The following is a 17431-nucleotide window of genomic DNA, read 5'->3' as shown; positions in this document are numbered from 1 at the left end:
TGGACAAGAGTCCGAGTTGTCCAATGGATTTCTTGAAAATATCTTATTAACCTGCAAAGCAGGTTTCGTTTCCCAATTGATTTTCGGATAATTGAGAGTTAATCGATCGGAGTAGAAGTGTTTTCCTAGCACCCACAATTAATTTCCAATGATTTCACACGCCGAGCTGGCGACCTTGACTTTTACCCATTTGAAGGTCCATTGTAGTCATCATCATCAGCGGTGGCGGTAAAGCTTCTTCATTTGAAAATTGTTTTAATACGCGACGAAAACAACGATCGAGTAATTATGTGCCTTATAAATGTCATTATGATATGACAGTAAACGCATTTTTCTCTCAGCTTTTCCGTTTCCATTCTGTTGTCGGTTTTAATGGGCCTAATGCGGTAATTTATTAAATTAGTTTAGAAATGTTTTTTAATGCGCCTGCGAAGAGGCATCTTTTGTGTGGAGAATTGGATTACCTTTGATGGCATTACATCAGGGTCAGCGTGGGCTGACCTCTAACTGATCGGTTTTTAACCACAAGTGGTTTATGGCATGTGGTTTAAATCAATGGAGCATTGGATAAGTACTCTCAATTTTTGAATTTTGGGGGCATTCAGTTTTACCAATTGATCAGTGATTGAAAAGTAATATGCCTTCCATTAACTTGGTAATATATTTTGCTAACCAAAAACGGTACATGTTAAGTTCTGTGCACTTTTGGTCTTTTGAGGGCATTGTTTTATGATTTATTGATTATTTAAAAGGTCCAAAAATTGTATATCGTGCATATTGAACATACTTATTCGGAAATTATTTCCATTCAAGGGGGGCACATCCATCAACCAACTTCATCCGAGTTAGCCAAGTAGTTCAAGGCTGTGTGTAAGACGGCATCCTCCCGGCCAGTTCATTCATCACCTCGTTCCTCCTCAGCATCATTTGTCAATTGCAGTTCTCTGGCGGTAACGAAACATACCCCACCTTCCAACAACCAATGTAAAAATACTGGCAAACAGACCGCAAACATATGGATAAACGCATTAAGTTCTCATTGTTCTGGTTTGGAGTTCGCTGCTCCACACAAAAACAAAAAAAAAAACTAAAAAAAAAAAATGAAAAAAGAATAACTAAATTCTCTGCCATTGCACAAAAACAATACAGTTCGGTTTCGGGTTGTTCTCCTTTTTTATGACTTTGGACCGACTTGATTATTGTGCAAATAAAAATTCTAATGACGATTTCGGCAACAACAATGCAATTATGCAAAGCCAGAAGAGGAAGGTAATTAAAGGCAGAACAGCAAAAGCGGCAGAAGTCTGAGGAATGATAATTATCACGGCGCTGCAATCAACAATGAATATGCTAAACAGTCCAAGTTTCAAGTCGAACGGAGGAGAACATCCTATGGAGCCCATTCCACGTCGCACACCGCACATCCCACATGGCACATGCCATGTGGCTTCCGCCAGAAGCCGAAAAAAACAGAAAGATTACAAAAAAAATTAAAGAAGAGCACCGCCATGATCTATCATCATCACCGGGCCAGTCTTTGTCTCGGATTTGCGCAACTCCACCCCTTCCTTCCTTGGCGGCACTCTCCAAATACCCAAATACCCCAATACCATACATCATCTAAGCCGAAAGCTAAAAGCTGAAAGCTAAAAGGTTTCACTCCACCACAAATTGTGGCAAATTGTCGATGGGTTTTGTAATCAAGCCATTGAATTGTTTTGCTTAACAGAGTGCAGAATCTGCCGCATATGGGTCAAAATCGAATTTTGCTTTTGTTTTGCGAAATTGTTTTGTCACTTTCAGATTAGTTGTGTGCATTTGGCCGCATTTGAGTTACCCAATGTTTTCTGATATTTTTCCCAGTTATTTGCCAGTCATTCGTTCAAGTGACTTGATTTTAATAAATTTGCTTTTTTTTCAAATTCCACGTGACAAATTTGCATTTGCGAAATGGGTAAATACATTGAAACTAGGCTACAAAGCGGTTCCAATAAAAACTTGGGTGATTTTAGAAAGATGAAAAATTACCCAGTTATTTGTTTATTAATCACTGCCTTGTTCTTGTCGTAGTTCAGAAATTGTTAAATGCAAAGTGAATAAGATTTCCAAAATGAGATATAGCATAACTTCTTAGAACAAAATAGGGCCAAGAAAATTAAGTTGAATAAACGTTTGATGAGTGACTGACAGTAATAAATCTTAAATCTTTATGATTTTTATAATTCCTAGACATTTCCGTCGGTTCCTTAGTTGGCCCATCAATTTCAGCGCCTTTCAGTTCTATTATTATTTACAACTGCCATTAGTCAATTCGACAAAAATTAGCCAGGAGAATGCCAAGGAATACTGATTGAATTGCCATTTGATGTTGATCAAAATTATTCACCAGCAAAGTGACAAGAAATACTCAAATTTCGGTTCGCAGCCAAGCGAAGAGAAGCTGAAATAGGAAAACCAATTACCACAACGTTAGCAATTGCTGCTGGAGATGATTGAAGCCAATGGAAGATCCGTTCAAAAATATAAAAGAAACTGACTAGAAGGCCAAAACCATCTGAACCCAGCCTGATCGGATTGCAAAGTTCACCGTGGATGATGATGATGCTGATAGACAGCGCTTTGGGGGAAATTTCATGCAGAAAATGGCATAAGTAAAACGAGAGGAGATCACATTGCCCAGATACCGGAGTACTTATGAAGGAGCACGGCCAAATGCCAGTGGAAGCATAACGAGGTGCGAACAGGGTCAGCTCTGGTAGCCTTTAGCCATAGTCGTAGTTGAACTCAATCGAACGGCCAGTTGGCCAACAGAATGTGGCCTGAAGCAGGTACGTAAATTGTCAGCGCAGTGCTAAAGTTGGCTAGTGAGCGGGGGGAAATAGTGTACCGATATATAATATGATAGCAATGTAAAGATTTCATAAGCTTTTTTTTTTACAACGATTTCTTACCATTTTAACAATCAGAATATATTTTCAAAGTCGAGAGTTTTTCCTAAATTGATAGTCCATCTTAAGGAATTTTCTTTGTTTAATATTCAGCATACGTCATGTTGTCCATTGCCTCAGCGTGCAAGTCAAGCTGTTCGCTGCTTTTCCTTTATTTTTGTATTCTTTTTATTTCTTAGGTTGCCTTGTGGTATTTGCCTGCTACCACTTCAATTGATTTTCGCCTGTATGCCTCGAAACTGGAGTAAAATTGGAGGCAAGGTCAGCTCGCTGCTCGATGGCTTTGCTGGCCATCTGCACAATATGGATGATCATGGAGCGAGGATGATGACGTTGATGTCTCACTCTCAGAACAAACAAGTTGTAATTGGGTCGAGTTTTGTGTACTCGAGTCTCGTTTATGATTATAAACAACATCGGCACGAGAAGCCAAAGGCCTTACAAAATGGCCAAGTCATAAAAAACCTTTATCAAACGCTTCGCTGATCCGACAACTTCAATGATGTTTCTCTGTTTCCAGTTGTCTGTGCTCTGTGTTGTTGTTGGATTCCTCCATTGGATGGGTTGTTCGCATCGCGTTCGTGTGAACTGAGGAAGGACGACCTTTGGCTAGACTCCGATTTGAAGATGACACCTTCGACCGGAGTTATCCATTTCGTGATGTTATTGGGAATGACTCAGCCGAATCTTTGTTTCTTTACGGGCTGGATCGAATTGATTTTAGATGTTTTATTTAAAGCCGTAGCTGCAATTTGCCTCTAAACGAGCTTGGCATTTGTTTACTTTACCTAAGTGGCGCTGATTGGCACTTGCATCGGAGGTCATACATTCTCCTCCATATTTAACTTTTTATTTTAGATTTTTTAAACAAAAACATTCCCTTTATAGTTTGTAAGCATAGTGTAAGAAAATTGTAATTTATGTTTCTATTATCAGACTTATACGAATAAAGTGTTATTGAATGGCATCACATATTTTGAAATTCATGAAGCTATTAATTAGTTAACCACGGCACCGAATACTTAAGGGAATCCCGGTGGCGTTTCATCTTAATATCACGGTCACGTGCGCCTCTTGATAATAGCCATGTTGGCCAGTTGCAGGATGCGATTGAAATCAACTTTGACGTGGGCGCGCCAGAACTTACAGCGTCCCCAGATGACAGCCGGATAGTTAGGGCTCATGATGCCGTGAAAGATGCGCGCAATATTCCGTCCGCTAAATGTATTGTCCGGGTACATGTTTATTAGGGCATGAACGTCGTCTATGATGTTCTCATCCGGCACGTTACTGGGCTAAAGGACAGAGCAGAAGGCGATAAAACAAAGAAATGAAAGTATGTTGCAAAAGAATTACCTCTATTTCCAGCTCCAGATCCTGTGGGTAGTCATTGGCAAAGTAGTTGCGCACGATAGCCTTTAGCTGCTCGCCCCGATCCTGTGGAAAATCCGCGTTGCAGCACTGGCCGCAAGAGCTATAGGCCACAGCAGCCAGTCCATGGGCCACATATTGCAGCTGGATGAGCTGCGTACGCTCCTGTTTTACGGATCGCGAATAGAGAATGTCCAAAGCGTTGTCGATTTCTGATTCGGTAAAGTCGCCCGGCACCTTGATGCGGAATCCCAAATCATAGAAGCTCACTGTGATGGGCGATCGCTTGGGATATCCATTTACTATCGAAAGATTAGTTTATAATTGGAAGGATCTATATTTGAATAAAGTAGCATCTCACCTTTTACCCACTCCAGGTCCTTCAGTTGGTACTTGACCACACCACTATTCCAGCCAATTCCTGCCGCGATGTCGGTGACCGAGAATTCAATGATGTTCGAGTCGTCTTTAAAAGTCTTGTCCCTTATCTGCAAAGCAATGGCCATGGCTAATGGTGGACATTCCTTTGCAGCATGCCTGTGTGTGGAAAAACCGAAAACGTTCATTTATGTTGGAAACTATTTTAATTTATGTTATGAACTTACTTCAGGTACTTGGGCCCACCATAGGAGATTATCTTGACCATCACATATGCTGAGCTGAGCACACTGATGCACCACCGGGGATCGAGCTCCATGTAGCAGAGCAACGTGGATATGTTCTCCGCCGGGATGTCCAGCATCTCAACGGTTTTCTCCACGGAGAAGCCGATCTCGTGCCCCGGACACACATGCACCCTGGGACCATCACCTTCGAGGGCGATCGGAGGAGCTGTCCCCTTGGAAGCATCCTTGTCACAGCTACATGGCACGAAAATCTTATGCAGCAGCTTACGGATAACATGTCGATCAATAGAGTTAGAATACACATGACGACGCAGCTCACTCTGGTCGCCACCCTTTGCATCCAAGAAGAGGTGACAGTGGGATGGCAGCCCGTCGCGACCTGCTCGACCAATTTCCTGCACGTAGCTCTCAAAGTTTCTTGGCATATTGTAGTGAATTACGGCGCGAATATCCGGCTTGTTGATGCCCATGCCGAAGGCGATGGTTGCCACCACAATGCGCAGCTCATTACTCATGAAGGCCTTCTGAACGGTTCGGCGCCTGGAAGCCGGCATTCCGGCGTGATAGGGCTCTGCTTGCCAGTTCACACGTTTGCGTTTCTTTGTCTGATCCTGAGCTGGTTCCCTGCGATCCTGTACGCACGTTCTAATAAGCCCAGCGATTCGCTCACACTCATCACGACGTGTACAATAGATGATGATGGATTGGCAGGGCTCGAAACTAGAATGATCGAAATATATTTGCGCCTCCTTCATGTGTTACGGCGGTGGGCTAAGTCTTACCGTTCGCTATTGAGCAGTTGAAGCAACGCCGCATCTCGGTTATCGTCCTTGGAGACGGACAGCACTAGATTGTCAGGCAGTGGGATATCGCTAATAACACCACGTTCTCCATCCGTTATGCCAAGGTGATTTATAATGCTCACACGCGTTGGCAATGTTGCTGTGGCCGTTAGCCCAAGCACCGTGCGTACACCGAGATTCTTTCTCAGCACCTTGCAGATCATTAGGTAGCTGGGACGAAAGTTGTGACTCCACTGAGACACACAATGCGCCTCATCTATACAAGCGAATGCAATGGGCGGCAGCTGGCGAAGAATAGCTCCAAATCCCGTGGCTCTTTCCCCGGCAACCACCGCCTCGGGAGAGACAAGAAGAATGTCAATCTCCCCATTGGCTATCATTTGCTGAATCTTCATACGCTGCGGCGCCGTCTGATTGGTGTGCAGGCAGTGAGCTCGCAGAAAGTGCGGCACTCCGGTCACCTGGTCCTCCATAAGCGACACCAATGGCGAGATGACTAGCGTAATAGCTCCCACTTTACGGCTATACAGATAGGCGGGCAGTTGGTAGCACAAGGACTTGCCGCTGCCCGTGCTAAGTGTAACTAGTGATGAGAGTCCGGAAAGAGTACGCATAATGGCGCGATCCTGACCTAAGAGGGAATTGATTTCAAAAGATTACAATGAAATTATGCCATAGGGAAAGGTTCCTCATACCTTTCCTGAAGTTGGTGTGACCGAACATATGTAGTGCCTCCAGAACCTCTGGTGTCGTCTCTTGGACACTGCCATCCGGAAGGAGGTCGTATAGGGGCTTCACCCCACCGTGCTGGCTGCGATTCGAACTGGATGCGTTGGTGTCCAGGCCAGCTTCCTTAAGAAACTGCTCGGGAATCTTGTGGCCGACGTATGTCTTAATAGGTGAAGCGGCTTTCTCTTGCGAGTCCGGCTGGCTTAGGGAAGCTTCCACGGCCGCATCCAGCGCCTCGAAATCGACGTCCATATCATCGCTGGACCAATCCGGCTCTGGATGATGCTGCCCCTCCTCATCCCCGCTGCTTTCTTCGTCCTCTTCCTCGGACTTATTGAACTCATCGCCTTGCAGGATGGCTGCATTGGCCGCCTGTGGCAGCCTTGAGATGTTGCGACTGTGTGCCACCAATGCTCCCTGGCTGGCCATCTCCTGAGCCTCGGCAAGTGTGGGAAACGGCGAGGGATCCTCTTCCAGCTGTGCCGAAAGTGGCAATAGGCTGTCCCCCTTCATCTTGCACTGCTGAGCAAAATGTCCGACTCCGCCGCACTGGAAGCAGGTGAGCACTCCGCCATCACAGCCACCCATATCCATGTCGGGCCCACTCAAGGCCGCCACTCGTTTCTTATTCCGCCACTGTTGCTTCTTGTACTTGCTGAAGTTCACGGACTTTTTTCCACGGACGAACTTTTTCTTTTGAATGTTTATGGTTACAAAGTTCTCGTTTAATTTACCAGCTGCTATGCGTTCCTCAAGTTTCTTTCGTGCTGCGGCTCTCTTTTCATCCACTCGGATGTGGGAACCTTCCGATATTCCTGGGTTGGGTCCAGCGGCAAAGGTTCTAATATAGCGCTGAGCGGTAGCATCAGCTTCTTCTAGGTCCTGCACATTAATGCGAGGAACGGAGGTAAGATCTCCCGCCTCCAAGGCCAGCACGTATTTAAGGTCTTCTGGATTCAATGGCTGGCTCTCTTCCTCTTCTGGATCAGGAGCCGGCTCGGCAGCAATGACTTTTTTAGAGTTACTGGGCTTCTTCTCCGACTTGGGTTTCTTTTCGCCCTTGACTTTGGGTTTCTTCTCAGCTTTCGGCTTTGGTTCCGCTTTAGGCTTAGTGGTCCTTTGTTTTCCGGCTTGTTTGCGCTTCGCCTTATCCTTCTTTTCTTTCTCTGGTACATATGTGGCATCCTGATCTTCATCGGCAGAGAAATCCATACCATACTCACCGTCTGGGTTTTCTAAAGAAAATGTATCTGTCTCTGGTTCGACTTCCTTGGGAATTTCAACTGAGGCGGCTACTTTCGCTGCTCCTGATGCTGTTGAAACAATTTTGCGACGTTTTGCCAGTTGCCGGTACTCCTGTGGCTCCGGCTCTTCTTCACTCTCAGCCACAACAGAGTCAGAGTCCGATTCGGTTTCCTGCTCGATTTGTCGTGGTTTACTTTTAGGAGCAGCTAATTTTTGGCTGGATGTAGGAGGTGTGTGACTGGGATGAGCTGGTTTCTGGTTCATGGTAGCACTCTTATCCGTTTGCAGCTCCTGCGTGCTTGGCACCTGTTCGGGCTTGGCCAGCGTCACCTGTTCCTCCTTAATGGTGGGCTTTAGTTTACTTAGATCAAGATTGGCCAGGCCAAAGTTTGCTTTTTTGGGCAGACCACTGATATTATTTGCTTCCGCAAAGGGCTTCTCTTTCTCAAGAGTGTTCTCCTTGGTATTCCGCTGCAGCCAGCCGTCGTCCACAACGGTTTTGATACTGTCCTTGCTATGATCACCGGCCAGCATTGGATTGGTAGCTAGGGCCTGCTCCTTCTCCTTGTACTCCTGGGCTTTGCGTATGAGTATGGTCTCAAAGTCGGGCAGTTCCTCTTGATGATCAGTGGGAACTGAGCTTAGTAAAGTAGTGGAACCAGAGGAACTGACACAACGTGACAGCGGCTTCCGAGGATTTCGTTTAGCAAATCCGCGTGTGGACTGGAATAACTTGGCACTCAAGCTGGGCTTAAGACTAGCGGCCGCTTTAGGTTGCTTTCCCTGTATTGGAGCTGATTTGGAGGACTCTAAGGGCTGTGGTGGAGCTGCTGGCTTCTTACTCACATTAATGCCCCAGGCATTTTGGTTGATTGGCAGCTCCTCCACCGCCTCAAATTTGCGAATGACATGGTTTTCATCGCGATTGACCAGATTGGTGAGTACTTGTCGATTGGGCAGGTCGTGGAGATTAGAGAACGAGCCCTCCGCCGACTGTGGAATCTTCTCCAGATTAGCAGAGCTCTGTGGCTCCACCAGCGCAGATATATCCAGGGGCAGCTGGGGACCTCCATTAAGACTGAGGTCATGGTCCAGCATGCTCACACCCAAATCACTGGCCTGTGACATCTCCAGAATATCGTATCCATCTTCGCTGAGCACATCGTTTAGCGTCTCCTCCAGAAAGGATGTCTTCAGCTTGTAGTACATTTTGTAGGAGTCGCGAATCTCCTGACTAGCCTCCCTAATATCATACTGCAACAGGTCAACCAGTTAGCAAACTTTTCACATTCGCTTCTCAATCTCACCTTTGATGGAACACGGCCATTCTTCTTCTTGAAATCTTTCTCCCACAACTTGACGCGCAGCTTGTATTTTTGGTATTTCAGCTTGAACACCGAGTCGTCCATGTCGACGTGTTGGTTTAATTGTTAGTAATATGAGGAAACAAACATTTCAACCAGATTTTGTTAACTAACAAACCAACACAAGTGCAGCTGTTTTCGCTTAGCGCGCGCTTTTTCACCAGCCCTGCCAGACCAATGGCTGTGCGGCAGAGTTGCCAGACTATCGCCGGCTGCGACAGTGGGCAAAAACACGCCAATCCGCTATTATTTTAAAGGGATTTTGTTTTTTTTTTGGTTAAAATGACAATATTTTAAAATATTAATACGAAAATAATTTGTCACTTATAGGCAATAAAGGTACAAATAAACATTAGATTTTTATTGATATTGCTGCGCATTTTATACAATTTGTGTTCGTTTGTTTGGTAAAAAATATAGAAGCTTGGCCGTTGCAAAATGCAATTTTCACAATGATGCTATTTAGGTGTATGACTCGCAAAGGGCTTTTCTCGCTGGAATAACTGAAGATTACAGGTAATAGCTACGTAAATAGGAGCCAAGCAAAGCGACCGCACGACACTTCCAGCAGAGTGAAGAAAGCGGAGGAGGGTAGCTGTGAAAGGCAGGGCGATATTGTGAGCTTAGGTAATGAGGTGACTACATGAGTATCAGGGCAATCTCCTCCGGCTGCATTGATGGACAGCGCCAATTGTAAAGGTAGTACTGAAGGTTTCCATCCCCGGCGCCGAACTTTAGCGGCGCAAAGTACTTCTTGTTCTCCATGAGATCGAGGGCATTGTACACGTCCATCTGAACATTTCGTGCCGAGATCAGTGCATCGTTCATCAAGTCCAACCACGGAGTCTTTGTAGACACATTATAGAACGAATAGGCGGCACGAACGGTCTTATGCACCGGATGGTGCATCACAGACGATGGCAGGCAGTAGTAGCTGGTCAGATCAGTGATGTTGCCCTTCTCGTCGGCTACCACGAAGCAGTCGATAATACCTTCCTTGGGCGTAAACCAATGACGAAACTCCTCCTTGCTGAACACCGGGCTCAGCTGAAAACGCTTTAGGTAGTCCTCCAGCAGCTTGTGGGCCTTATCCATGTCCTTCGCTGTGATCCGGCGATAGCCCTTTGTCTTTGGCTGATCGGGCAGCTTGTACAGCTTCATTGTCCTCTGCATGGTCATGTTACGTGCGAGATGTGAGAAGCGCACGTCTACCAGCTTCTTGGGATTGAGGGATCGATGCCAATAGCGACAGGTGGCCACCGGCGTGGGCAACACTACTCCAGCCGTATACGCCGCCTGAAATATTCCCGTCAGATTGACACGACGCGTTATCTCTCGAATCAAGACTGGAGCCACCCGTTTGCTTCGCAACTTCTTGTGGACGCATAGGAAATTGATGTCCACTACCTTCAGCACCTTGTCGTACGACTTGAGCTTGCTGGGAATGGCCGAGATGAAGCCAACCAGTTTGCCGGACTTCTCAACACGAACGCCCACATGCCAATCGCGTTTCCAGCCAGGCGGCTGCAGCGACCACTTAAGAAACTCGGGCTGGTAATCGAAACGGAACATGGCATCATCGTCCTCCACGTAATTCTCGTTAAGCAGCGTGTACAGCTCCTTGAGATCATTGGCGTCGTTCAGGTCCAGTGTCACCCACTTGAAGCCGCCTGGCAGAGTGTATGGCTCCGCTCTAATCTCACTAACTTCCTTGTTCGGTTCAATGCACTCGTTGGTGGTCACCTGCTCGTCCAGCTTGGTAACTGGCTGTGTGGACCAAAATGCAAACTTCTTGGCCATCTGGCGGGTGCTGGCCATCGCATCGGAAACGGCTTGTAGCAAGGCCTGTTTGCCTGAAAGAAACGAATTGTCGATGTAATTGGCAGCAGAAATTAGCTAGTAGCATAACACTGCTCGAAGGACAACTTCGTCTCTTAAAACGGTTTAGGCAATATGGCAGTGGGCTAGTTTCGAATGCTTAACAATTGACAGCAAGATGCCAAATTTGGGATTTCAATCAAGCATCAGTCAATGAAATTAACGAGGTAGAAATATTTGTCATATGTATATTACATTTTGTAATATAGAGCTACCTTATTCAAAATTATATATTCATATTTATGGTGATTCATGAGTTGCGAATTTTTTAGATTGCTGTTATCTAGAAAGAGTAGAGTCCGCAGAGGCATATACATATGTACATAAAGCATTTGCAAGTTCGAGTTAGAGAAGCTGGACTGTAGTTCGCGACAAAACCTAACCTCATTTTTTCAGCCGAAGGAGGAGCCTTCAATTGCGTTTTCATTGCCATATCGAAAACTTACTTGCATCCGCGGACACTGAAGCCTCATTCTTGGCACCATCAGTCTGCTCCGCATCCTCGTTTCCGGCTGTATTCGTCGATGCCGTGTCCTGGATCTTTAAGCCGGCAACAACCTTCTCGAGCATTGCCTCCGATGCGACGGCCACCTCCTTGGCCTTCTGCTTCAGCTCTTGACCTGATTGGTCCTCTGCTTTCTCGTTCGGCATGTTTTCCAACGTATTTCTCTTTGAATAGTTTAGCAAATTAAAATTGCAATGAAATCGCAAAACTACAAGCAGAGCAGCTGATTGTTTTTTGGCGATACTTATCGATGTTTATCAGCGAATCGAAACATGCTCGAGCAATAGTGTGACCAAAGGCTCGCAAGGTGAAGAGAATGTAGCGGGAACAGATTGGGAGTTTGAACTACGATGCTTTTAAAACTATATTTATTTTATCAATGCGATTAATACGTATACTTGAGTTGTAATAAAATTAAAATTAATGAGTATACGAGGGTATTGGCAAAAAACTTAAGACTTTATCAGTAGAGTTAATGTACTGCGCTTCAGCACAAGCAGAATGAAAATGACTATTCCAAACGCGTAGTGATAATAGTCGGTTATCATAATGATCTGCTTCCAGACGATGTCGAACCTCGCAGAAAACGGAATGACATCTACGATCCAAGTCAGGCCCATCACGACGGAAAGTCGCAGAAACTGCAGATAGCTGTGTTGATAATACGGCAAGGATAACTAGGTTACCAAGGTCCAAACTTTCCCTCATGACTCACGTCTGGCTGTCGAAGTTGATGCAGCCCATCCTTCCCTCCTCCTCATGTGCAAACTTCTTTATTTCCCTTTTAACTTTCCGTATGTAAATGGCTGTCAGGGTGAACATGGCGATATTGAAAGTGCTTAGGACCAGCGACGGCCCAGTTGAGTATATCCAGGAGGTTGAGCTTGAAACTGTTTCAAAATAGTAAAGCAATACCTTGGTAACGATTAAAAAGATGTCGCTGTAAATGCTTACATTTGGCCGCGCAATTAATATAACCAACTAAAGGCAACCAGTTCCACTTATTGAGATCGTTTTCCCACATCAGATTAACCATATAAATACATCCTGTCATAACTGCGGCTGTAGTCCAGACGAAGGCGTTGTACAGCTGGAACATATTAGTAGGTTCGGCTCGATTGACCGACGTCAGGAGTTTCCATAATTGGTAGCTGATGACGGAGAGCCAGAGATTGGAAGCTCTCCAGAAAAAAAACAAGCTGTAACCTGCGAGAAGCCTTTTATATTTCCAGGGATATCTTTTACCAGTAGATGAATTCAATAACTAACCAGCTAGAGAGCAGATACTGTTCAAAACCTTCATATTAAGTAGTATGACGATCAAATACTGGATAAACCTAGAAATCATGCAAAATATAATGCACTTGCCAGTCACATTGCGCAGCTCCTTGATGTATAGATATACGGCGATTGTCAGAATAAAGCATATCAGTGATATCGTTACGACTGCAACAGAAAATATCAATATTGTAACACCAGATTTGCAAACCAAAAAAGTTATTTCCGACTGTCTATAACTATGTCATAAATAATAAGAAATTTCATTACTCTCTCTTAATCCAGGATACATGTAAGTTATGCAACTGTGCTTCACTATCCACATGGAAGTTGGAAAGTCCGAATTAAACTGATACGGATACAGGCAGTAGTATTGTGGTTTAAAGTACCCGCCATCGGAGATATATAGCGATCCATTCTAAAACCAAACTGTTAGACCAAGTTATTGAAGTACTGAATGACAAACCTCTACGTAGGCAAACTCATCCGTGACGTGCACCATTTCATCACAAGCTAAGAACTGATCTCTGATAATAGCCATCTCGGTTAATGGTACTCGTGTCTTCGTCGATAGGTTCGTGGCTGATGTGAGGTAAATATAGGATTCTAACCGGGCGAGCTCCTCCTGGAGACCATCACCGCACTTTCCGTTGGCCAAAGTGTACTTGGCTGGGCAGCAGATTCGAATGCAAGGCCGCAGTTTGCAAACGCAGGCCCTCAAATGCTTTTTAGCCGGCATCGTTAATCGGCCAAACATCTTGTATTCGTAGTCTCCAGTGAGGCTGGCAGGAATTAGGATGTCATCGTACAAATACGAATCGTTTTGTCTTTCAACGTTTGAAATATCAACCGTGTCGAAGTAGTTGCAGTCTGGAATATCTGCCTTTGAGTTCCTCGCAAAAATTAAAAGCAGAACTGTACAGTAAATCTCCGAAGAAAGCCGCATGTTGAGGCCTACAACGTTTGCAACAAAGAATTTTGCTCGACTGTTTATCGATGCTCTTGGTTGGCGAATTAAATAACCTTTCTTGGCTTGGGCAAACAATCACATTCTTTAAACAGTATTCCCTGCTGACACGTCTCAAACCCCTTGTTTATCGTTAAAAAGAAAAATACTCATAAAATGAACTTGCCGTTTAAGGATATGACCTCAACTTCAATAACCAATTACATTTAGACATTTATTAGAAGTTCGGTATGTTATATACTCAAGAGAACATAAAAGTTCACTTGAATACATATTTAACATCAGGATAGAAATAAATTGAATTTTTGAGTTATCCAAAGTCGAAATGTTCTGTAGTCGTTGCTTTAGTAGTAAATTTTAAATTAAGGCGGGAGCTTTTTCCTGGCGTTAGGCTTTTATTCTACTAAGGGTTCTAGCTCGAGCCACCTGGCCACTCTGACACCTCCTGATAACACAATTGTATTGTTTATATAGTTTCCAAAGCCGAACGAGAATGCAATGTGGCGATATCAGATGCTGCAATTGCAATTGCCAGCCATTCCCCAAGCAGCAAGCTGCCCGAGCTTATCCACCACGACATAGCGAATCCGCTTTTCATCGAGATCGCTGAGATCTACCACTTGGCATCGCCTGCCTTGCCCCCGCACTACATGTACAATTAAGACCAACACCAGTTACTCACATAATTTTAAAATTTTACACATTTAACTATTAAGTTAACTTATCCTACATCGCACCCGCATGTAGACTGCTTGTTAAGCAGAGCAGGAGAGTAGAGTGAATGCAGCAGTGATAAGTGATAATCTCGCCTTTGTAGCAGTGTAAAGAGCGGCTCGAAAGAGAGGCCAAAATGAGCTCTCTTTAAACGTGAAGGCAGTTCAAGCTGTTCTTCTCTTTCTCAGGCAGACTACATGAAGCGCAGAGGAAGTAAACATTTATATAAACATGAGAAAACAGCTGCCCAATATAAAATCTTTTAAATACCTGATACTGCTGGGCTTTCTTTGCTTTAGTTTGAAAATAAATACCCAAGGAAAACAATTAATGTATTACTTACAAAAGTTTAAAGCCCCAATCTTTAAAAAAATTACAAATAAAAGAAAAACAGAAAAAAAACAAGAGAGAACGCTATAGTCAAGTGCCCCGACTATCTGATACCCGTTACTCAGCTAGTGGAAGTGGAAAGGAGAAATTTCCACACTGACAGTTTTTAGCGGTTTGTGGGCGTTAGAGTGGGAGCGGAAAAAGATTTTTACCAAATCGACAGACATTTGCAAGACTAACAAAATTTTGAAAGAATATCAACATTTTCAAAAGTGTGGGCGTGGCAGTTTTGGGCGGTTTGTGGGCGTTGTGGGCGTGGCAAAAAGTTTATTTTGGCAAATCGATAGAAATTTACAAGACTAATGCAAAAAGGAAAATTTATTAAAACATTTTTTAAAAGTGTGGGCGTTGCAGTTTTAAGCGATTTGTGAGCGTGGCAACATGAATCGACAAGCTTGCGCTGCGTCTATGTCTCTGGAATCTGTATGCTTAATCTCAACTTTCTAGAGTTTGTAGTTCCTGAGATCTCGACGTTCATACTGACGGACAGACAGACGGACAGACTGACAACTCGGCTATTGATCCTTCTGCCTGTTACATACTTTTCAACGAATCTAGTATACCCGTTTACTCTACTCTTTAATTAGAGTATACGCGGGTATTGGCAAAAAACTTAAGACTTTATTAGTAAAGTTAACGTACTGCGCTTCAGCACAAGCACAACGAAAATGACTATTCCAAACGCGTAGTTATAATAGTCGGATATCATTATGATCTGACTCCAGACGATGTTGAACCTCGCAGAAAACGGAATGACATCTACGATCCAAGTCAGGCCCATCACGACGGAGAGTCGCAGAAACTGCAGGTAGCTGTGTTGATAATACGGCAAGGATAACTAGGTTACCAAGGTCCAAACTTATCACGCATGACTCACGTCTGGCTGTCGAAGTTGATGCAGCCTATCCTTCCCTCCTCCTCATGTGCGAACTTCTTTATTTCCCTCTTTACTTTCCGTATGTAAATGACAGTCAGGGTGAACATGGCGATATTGAAAGTGCTTAGCACCAGCAACGGCCCAGTTGAGTACATCCAGGAGGATGAGTTCCAATCTGTTCCAATATAGTAAAGCAATACGTTACCTTGGTAACGATTTAAAAGATGTCGCTTTGCATGTTTACCTTTGACCGAGCAATCAATAAAACCGACCAAAGGCAACCAATTCCACTTATTGAGATCGTTTTCCCAAATCAGATTAACCATATAAATACTTCCTGTCATGACGGCGGCTGTAGTCCAGACGAAGGCGCTGTACAGCTGGAACCTATAAGTAGGTTCGGCTCGATTGAGTGACGTCAAGAGTTTCCATAATTGGTAGCTGATGACGGAGAGCCAGAGATGGGAAGTCATCCAGAAAAAGTACCCGCTGTAACCTGTGAGAAGTCAAAGAAGCGCCTTATATATTTTCAGGGATATCTTTTACCCGGAGATAAATTCAATAACTAACCAGCTAGAGAGCAGATAGTGTTCAACACCTTCATATCATCTAGTATAATGATTAAATACTGGATAAAGAGTGAAATCATGCAGCATATAATGCACTTGCCAGTCACATTGCGCAGCTCCTTGATGTATAGATATACGATGATTGTGAGAATATAGCATATCAGTGATATCGTTCCGACTGCAACAGAAAATATCAATAAAGTTATTTCTGACTGTCTATAACTATGTCATAAATATTTCATTACTTTCCAAGGATCCAGGATAAATGTAAGATATACAGCTGTGCTTCACTATCCACATGGAGTTTGGAAAGTCCGAATTAAACTGATACGGATACAGGCAGTAGTCTTGTTTTTCCAAGCTCCAGGCATCGGAGATATATAGCGATCCATTCTAAAACCAAACTGTTAGGCCAAGTTATTGAAGTACTGAATGACAAACCTCTACGTAGGTAAACTCATCCGTGAGGTGCACCATTTCATCACAATCTAAGAACTGATCTCTGATTATAGCCATCTCGGTTAATGGTACTCGTGTCTTCGTCGATAGGTTCGTGGCTGATGTGAGGTAAATATAGGATTTTAACCGGGCGAGCTCCTCCTGGAGACCATCACCGCACTTTCCGTTGGCCAAAGTGTACTTTGCTGGGCAGCAGATTCGAATGCAAGGCCACAGTTTGCAAACGCAGGCCCTTAAATGCCTTTTAGCCGGTATCGTTAATCGGACAACCATCTTGTATTCGTAGTCTCCAGTGAGGCTGGCAGGAATTGGGATGTCATCGTACAAATACGAATCGTTTTGTCTTTCAACGTTTGAAATATCGACCGTGTCGTAGTAGTTGCAGTCTGGAATATCTGCCTTTGATTTCCTCGCAAAAATTAAAAGCAGAACTGTACAGAAAATCTCTGAAGGAAGCCGCATGTTGAAGCCTACAACGCTTGCAACTAAGAATTTCGCTCGACTGTTGATCGAAGTTCTTGGTTGGCGGATTAAAAAGCCTTACTTGGCTTGGGCAATCAATCACATTCTTCAAACAGTATTCCCTGCTGACCCGCCTGAAACCCCTTGTTTATCGCTAAAAACGAGAGTGGACGCTAAAGTCGAGGGCCCCGACTATCTGATACTCATTACTCCGCTAGTGGCAATGCAAAGGAGATATTTCAACAC

At 44.2% G+C, this 17431-nt stretch overlaps 4 protein-coding genes across 4 annotated transcripts; all 4 read right to left on the bottom strand.

The window, feature by feature from the left end:
• Positions 1-3859: 3859 nt before the first annotated feature.
• LOC122615693 (ATP-dependent DNA helicase Q4) lies at positions 3860-9251 on the bottom strand. The gene is made up of 7 exons (XM_043790741.1): positions 9030-9251; positions 6444-8976; positions 5728-6379; positions 4925-5665; positions 4681-4856; positions 4305-4621; positions 3860-4243 (listed from the first exon to the last, which is right to left on the bottom strand). Exons 1-7 carry the CDS (start codon positions 9129-9131, stop codon positions 4010-4012), a joined length of 4755 nt encoding a protein of 1584 aa, XP_043646676.1. The 5' UTR covers positions 9132-9251; the 3' UTR covers positions 3860-4009.
• Positions 9252-9410: 159 nt separating this feature from the next.
• On the bottom strand, positions 9411-11721 carry LOC122616716 (glycylpeptide N-tetradecanoyltransferase). The gene is made up of 2 exons (XM_043792263.1): positions 11411-11721; positions 9411-10939 (listed from the first exon to the last, which is right to left on the bottom strand). The coding sequence occupies exons 1-2, from the start codon at positions 11613-11615 to the stop codon at positions 9726-9728; spliced, it is 1419 nt and encodes a 472-aa protein (XP_043648198.1). The 5' UTR covers positions 11616-11721; the 3' UTR covers positions 9411-9725.
• Positions 11722-11921: 200 nt separating this feature from the next.
• On the bottom strand, positions 11922-13693 carry LOC122617813 (probable G-protein coupled receptor Mth-like 7). The gene is made up of 6 exons (XM_043793801.1): positions 13214-13693; positions 13018-13165; positions 12739-12915; positions 12424-12675; positions 12185-12359; positions 11922-12120 (listed from the first exon to the last, which is right to left on the bottom strand). Exons 1-6 carry the CDS (start codon positions 13691-13693, stop codon positions 11922-11924), a joined length of 1431 nt encoding a protein of 476 aa, XP_043649736.1.
• A 1738-nt stretch (positions 13694-15431) lies between these two features.
• LOC122617774 (probable G-protein coupled receptor Mth-like 7) lies at positions 15432-17185 on the bottom strand. The gene is made up of 6 exons (XM_043793759.1): positions 16706-17185; positions 16510-16657; positions 16266-16442; positions 15940-16191; positions 15696-15870; positions 15432-15630 (listed from the first exon to the last, which is right to left on the bottom strand). The coding sequence occupies exons 1-6, from the start codon at positions 17183-17185 to the stop codon at positions 15432-15434; spliced, it is 1431 nt and encodes a 476-aa protein (XP_043649694.1).
• Between the last annotated feature and the right edge of the window lie 246 nt (positions 17186-17431).

This window comes from Drosophila teissieri, chromosome 3L, assembly GCF_016746235.2.
Source record: "Drosophila teissieri strain GT53w chromosome 3L, Prin_Dtei_1.1, whole genome shotgun sequence".
In the NCBI taxonomy this organism is placed as follows: Eukaryota; Metazoa; Arthropoda; class Insecta; order Diptera; family Drosophilidae; genus Drosophila; species Drosophila teissieri.
The sequence above is the reverse complement of the archived record's forward strand: the minus strand, read 5'-3'. Positions and strand labels throughout refer to the sequence as shown.

Excerpts from the sequence above, each read along its gene's own strand:
- LOC122617774 (XM_043793759.1), bottom strand. The coding sequence starts at position 17,185 with ATGCGGCTTCCTTCAGAGATTTTCTGTACAGTTCTGCTTTTAATTTTT. Across the intron at positions 16,443-16,509 it reads TTATCCTGGATCCTTGGAAA|TCGGAACGATATCACTGATA; the intron begins GTAATGAAATAT and ends TTTCTGTTGCAG. Across the intron at positions 15,871-15,939 it reads TATTGATTGCTCGGTCAAAG|ATTGGAACTCATCCTCCTGG; the intron begins GTAAACATGCAA and ends ATATTGGAACAG.
- LOC122616716 (XM_043792263.1), bottom strand. The coding sequence starts at position 11,615 with ATGCCGAACGAGAAAGCAGAGGACCAATCAGGTCAAGAGCTGAAGCAG. Across the intron at positions 10,940-11,410 it reads TTCAGTGTCCGCGGATGCAA|GCAAACAGGCCTTGCTACAA; the intron begins GTAAGTTTTCGA and ends CGTTTCTTTCAG.
- LOC122617813 (XM_043793801.1), bottom strand. The coding sequence starts at position 13,693 with ATGCGGCTTTCTTCGGAGATTTACTGTACAGTTCTGCTTTTAATTTTT. Across the intron at positions 12,916-13,017 it reads GTATCCTGGATTAAGAGAGA|TCGTAACGATATCACTGATA; the intron begins GTAATGAAATTT and ends TTTCTGTTGCAG. Across the intron at positions 12,676-12,738 it reads CAGTATCTGCTCTCTAGCTG|GTTACAGCTTGTTTTTTTTC; the intron begins GTTAGTTATTGA and ends GGCTTCTCGCAG.
- LOC122615693 (XM_043790741.1), bottom strand. The coding sequence starts at position 9,131 with ATGGACGACTCGGTGTTCAAGCTGAAATACCAAAAATACAAGCTGCGC. Across the intron at positions 6,380-6,443 it reads TCACACCAACTTCAGGAAAG|GTCAGGATCGCGCCATTATG; the intron begins GTATGAGGAACC and ends ATTCCCTCTTAG. Across the intron at positions 4,244-4,304 it reads ATCTGGAGCTGGAAATAGAG|CCCAGTAACGTGCCGGATGA; the intron begins GTAATTCTTTTG and ends TCTGTCCTTTAG.